The 5,463-nt window shown below is 35.9% G+C and overlaps 1 protein-coding gene across 1 annotated transcript in view; it reads left to right on the plus strand.

Annotated features, from left to right (window-relative positions):
* LOC128248504 (uncharacterized) overlaps positions 1 to 5,240 on the plus strand; it is a 6,848-nt gene extending 1,608 nt beyond the window's left edge. The window contains exons 2-4 of the mRNA XM_052969877.2: positions 1,453 to 1,521; positions 2,772 to 2,861; positions 3,860 to 5,240. Coding sequence (XP_052825837.2) covers positions 1,453 to 1,521; positions 2,772 to 2,861; positions 3,860 to 4,006 — 306 coding nt within the window. The 3' untranslated portion in view covers positions 4,007 to 5,240. The remainder of the gene's footprint in view (positions 1 to 1,452; positions 1,522 to 2,771; positions 2,862 to 3,859) is intronic.
* Positions 5,241 to 5,463: the final 223 nt, after the last annotated feature.

The raw sequence follows: 5,463 nt of genomic DNA on the forward strand, positions 1-5,463 counted from the left end.
CTCTCTCCCTCTCTCTCTCTCTCTCTCTATATATATATATATATACAGACATAGGGTAAAATTTATAATTAATTAATAATTAATAATTTTACCAAGTAATTCGGTATGTTAAAAAACCCCCATTATCTGTAAACTTATACATTAGTTTTATAATTATAAACACATAATTATAATTAGGGTACAGCCGAAATTACTTCACCGCATACCGAAATTTAAAAATAGCAGTTAAATTCTATTCCACTACCATAATATATCTCCCAGACTACAACAAAGACGGGTGGATTCGTTATTTTTTCTCTTTGCCTATGTGAATTGCGAATGCTGTCTTAGTTTATTTATTTATTTATTTATTTATTTTCTTTGTACAGACTGTCGCAGTTGCCCAGTCTGAATGGTTGTCTATTTAAATTATAGCTAGACTTTCTAGTCTCTCATGCGCTTTATTGATTTAGTTCATCGCCGCAAATAGCACACTATGTTTGAGCCTAAAAACAGGGGTTAGCTTTTCTTTTACTCCGATCCTCGCTTTCGTTTTAGTGCAACAGCCTAATCCTTGCTAAAAAGACATTTGGAAACAATCTTTCATTTTTTGTCTCAGTTGTTTGACTTCATCCGAAATTTTAACCGTACCAACAATATTTTCACAGGGGAACACTAATGGGGGTATCCCATATCTTAAATAGGTTTAGTGATGTTTTTCAACACATACAGGATTGTCATTTTCGTTTCACCTCGAAACATTACGTTGAAAATACATTCACTGATGAAATATAATTTCTTTCCTGTAAAAACCATACGCTACTTTATTTGATTTCAATAAATTCGTCTTACTAAATTGTCGCCTGTTTCTTCAATTATGATAGTGATGTTACTACCCGTGTCTAATTGCATTTTGATACTAATGATTTCGATTCTCACCTTGATGAATTTTCTGTTAGTTCTTAAAATTTTTTCTCAGATGACAAACTATTTATTAATTTTTTTTTTTTCGTTAGGTCCATTTTTTGTCAACTTAGTTCTTCATTGCGATTTAATGTCTCCTGTGTTCCCGCAACGAAAACATTTCGCTGTTTTGAACGGACACTCTTTTCTCAGGTGCCTACCACCACATGCCATACATGTTTCTATCTTTTGATATATATCGTATTTTCCGTGAATCACCTTAGTATCTGCTCAGCCATCCAATTTAGTTTCGAATCTCCTACAGTTTTGTTACAAGTTAACCTCTACTCGTTTGCAGCTTTTCTTTTAATGTTTCTGGAGCAATCTTTATCCCTTTCAGGTTAGTTTTCAGCTTATACTTGTAACGAAGCCATGGTCTTCCTATGCTTATCCGTTCATCATGGAACTAGCTATGCATAAGAACGTTTGCAATCCTGTTGTCCATCATTTACTGCCAAGGCTTATTAACCCAAATATAAAAAAATAGCATTATCTTATTCTTGATTTTAGAGCCATGGGATTCTGCAGGAAATTTACAAATCAAACATTGGTGATATTACCCCAGAGGCTAAAATGGAGGTAAGTAACTACTACGGTATTAGCATGAAGGAAAAGCGGTGAGCTGTCAGAGTGGTTAGCACGCCAGGCGAAATGCTTAGCGGTATTTCGTCTGCTGTTACGTTCTAAGTTCAAATTCCACCGAGGTCGACTTTGCCTTTCATCCTTTCGGAGTCGATAAATTAAGTACCAGTTACGTACTGGATCGATCCAATCGACTGGTCCCCCCCCCTAGGTTATGCGAAGTAATACTACGAAAAGTTAGAAATAATACATTTCTAAATCTCTCAGAGAAATTTAAGTAGTAGTGATACGATGAAGTAGTTGTATGCTGTCAACTTAATGTGACAGTCCCCTGAAGGGAATAATACAACTTTTGGTTACACCTAGGAAGCTGTACCGCTTCCTGTCGGCTATGATACTTAAGGACACAGGAAATGTGTCAAGGCCGACAGAAAGCGGTACAGCTTCCTAGGTCTAACCAACAGTAGTATTATTCCCTTCAGGGGACTGTCACATTAATTTGACAGCATACAACTACTACTACGAAAATGTTCTACGAATTAAATATGATATAAATACATAGTCATCGTAAAGAAACGGCTCTTTTGTTACGAAGCACATCAGCAATTATTATATCCCCATTTTAGTCTGCGGAAAAATAATAAGTATCAGTATGCAGATCATTGCCTTGATTTTCGACGGTGACTGTGCATATCCTGGTTTATTATTGATCGGTACATATCTGCAAGGATCAGCGAACTGCAATGTACATACATTTCTTTGATATTATTTCCGATAGCAGAAGGCGGCGAGCTGGCAGAGTGGTTAGCACGCCGAGCGAAATGCTTAGCGCTATTACACCTGCATTGACGTTCTGAGCTTAAATTCCGCCGAGGTCAACTTTGCCTTTCATCTTTTCGGGATCGATAAATTAAGTACCAGTTGCGTACTGGGATCGATCTAATCGACTGGCTCCACTCCCCCAAAATTTCGGGCCTTGTGCCTAGAGTAGAAAAGATTATTTCCGATAACAGATATTCTAACGATTGTCTTCTTTAATGTCATATAAGATGCAAGAAACGATGTCATATAAGATGCAAGAAACGATATCGAACCAATATCGTAACATTTTATGCACTAAAACCGTTTTACTCCTATATATGCGCTACAAAAATTGGGTTGCGTCTGATATGCGCGGGTGTGTGCCATCAAACACGGTAATCTTATATTCTCTATAGACTTAATTTTTATTTATCGTTTTCTTCCAGTTGACATTTTTCATTAATCGCCTTTCTAACGCTCGAATCGGATTATGCATTGGAAAATTTTTCCTCGTAAACCATTCATCTGTTCTCGGCGTATGTATACGAGTTATTTCTGATTTTTCCTAACTTTAAACGTTATATATTCATTGATAATTTTTGTGATATTTATCTCTTTGCAACACAGTAATGCTAGAGATTACAAGTTCTTTAATTATGAAATAAACTCCTGATCAGGAGTTTATTTCATAATCTATTTGACACTGTTGCCGAAACGCTGAGTTACGCGGACCTAAACAAAGCAACACCGGTTATCAAGCACTGGGAGAGTGCAAAAAAAAAAAACCACAGACACACGCACGCACGCACGCACACACACACACACACACACACACACACACACACACACACACACACACACACACACACACACACACACATTCATTTATTTTAATTGTTTATATTTATATATATATAGCGCATCGTATACAACTATATACGCATGCGTTCACGTGTGCATACATACAACTATACATACATACATATATGCACCCACGCACGGACATACATATATATATATATATATATATATATATATATATATATATATATATATATAAAGCACTTTGTACGTAAACATACACGCATGCTTACATGCGCGCATACATATACATACATGTATGCACACGCACACACGCACACACACACACAAGAATGCATTCATGCATGCAAACTAGCGTTGATGCAATTGACTGACCCTCTCTCTTAACCCTAAGCTTTGACCCTAATCTTTCGCCCTCCGGGCAAAATGCTTCACAGCATTTCACAGGTCCTCACGTTCTGAGTACAAATTTCACCGAGGCTGACTTTGTCTTACATCTTTATGGGGTCAATAAATTAAATACCAGTCATGTACTGCGGTTGAGGTAATCAATAGCTCCAGCCCCACCCCCACCCCCACCGAAATTGCTGGTCTTGTGACAAGATTGGAAGCCGTCATTATTATTTTTTTTTTCATCACAAATTAACGTTTTTGTTTTTCTTGCTCTATCTTTATTCAGCAGCTGAATATATTTTCCTAAATTTTATTTCAGATCTTTGGCACTGTGGTGTCATATGCGATTTTGGCCTACCAAACGTCGAGCACCTATTCTTCTACTATTCAGCGTAAACACGCAGCCTCGGCGCTAAATTTCACAATGAAGTTTCTAAATAGAACACTACACAAACGATTCTTCTAAACGCCTTACTGAATCTTGAAAGACAATGGAGTCGTATTTGACTTTTAGAATACGTTTGTTTTTTAAAATATTTCTTTGAATTGGGTTTTGTAATTACACCAGTCAATGAATTTATGTTGTCGTATCCTATATAAACTATGGTAACTCCGTAAATTGACAAAACGACGAATAACCTTAATCGATTTTTGCTTAGATTCTGATCAAAGGTTTCTACTTCAATTTCACCAATTCCAATGAAGCAGACAACCAATTTATTTAGAATGCTGAACATTTACAATAGTTACAGTAAACGGGAGTTGCTAATTTGCATACCGTACGCGATAACATTTTATTTTTTTAATTTCAGGGGTCCTTCAACGGAGATCTCAGTACGCATCAAGTTATGATATGCTGTGAGCATCATCTATATGATGTGGAAAATATTCCATCAACAATGCCCAAATGATATAGGTATCATCTTTAAAATTCATTTGAGGCTTGGCCCTCGTGCCATCCGCCCACTACAGAAATCACGTTCGTGTTGCATCACAACACTACGACAGAACTATTTCACCTCAACTGGCCCTGCTCTCTTCAATATCGTGCCAGCCCATATAAAGGAGGAAAGTGATTTCACGGCATTCAAATGGTCTCTATATGTTCACCTCCAACAAATACTAGACAAACTAACCACACCCGGATATGTCTCTGAAAACAATAACTCACTGTGCCCAATAAACCTTTTGTTTAATGTGCACAGATCCGACGTCAGGCACAAGAACAGTTGTTCGACAGAACTTGCTGAACATTTCGTTTCAAGCGGTTGCAATTTTGAAGAAGACTTGAAAGTGCATATTCTCAGAAAATATTCTGAATCTGCTTCACTTTCTCTTCTCAGAATGTATGAGGAGAAATATGTTTGTGGGTTATTAACATCACGCCCTGGAGGAATGAATAAAATGACAGGAGAATATCATCAAATTTATACAAAACTGTTTGATTAAGTATTCTTCTTTCTCTCTTTTTCATTCCTTTTTTTTCTGTCGTCTTTTTTTTCTGTCTTTTTCTTTTCGCCTGTTATGAAATTGTAACTTAAAAACTGATGATGTCATTCTATCAACGTGTGGACGCTGGTTGCTCTCCTTCATAATTTACGTTTAAATTTCTGTAATTTTAAATTTTCATCACTTCTTATTTTGAACTTGACAAAGACAGGCGTATTGTTGAAATAGCGTTCAACGAATAAAATATCTTACAACCGAATCGTGCTCTTCGACTTGACTGTCTACCTTTGTGAAGAGTTACGTCAATCCTTTTAAAAAATATTATTATTATTATTATTATTATTATTATTATTATTATTATTATTATTATTATTATTATTATTATTAATATTATTATTATCATTATTATTATTATTATTATTATTGCCTTTGCACAGCTTCTAACGCTGGAGAATTAATCTTAAAAGTGGATAA

Source organism: Octopus bimaculoides, chromosome 8 (genome assembly GCF_046866305.1).
Source record: "Octopus bimaculoides isolate indiv1 chromosome 8, ASM4686630v1, whole genome shotgun sequence".
NCBI classification, from domain to species: Eukaryota; Metazoa; Mollusca; class Cephalopoda; order Octopoda; family Octopodidae; genus Octopus; species Octopus bimaculoides.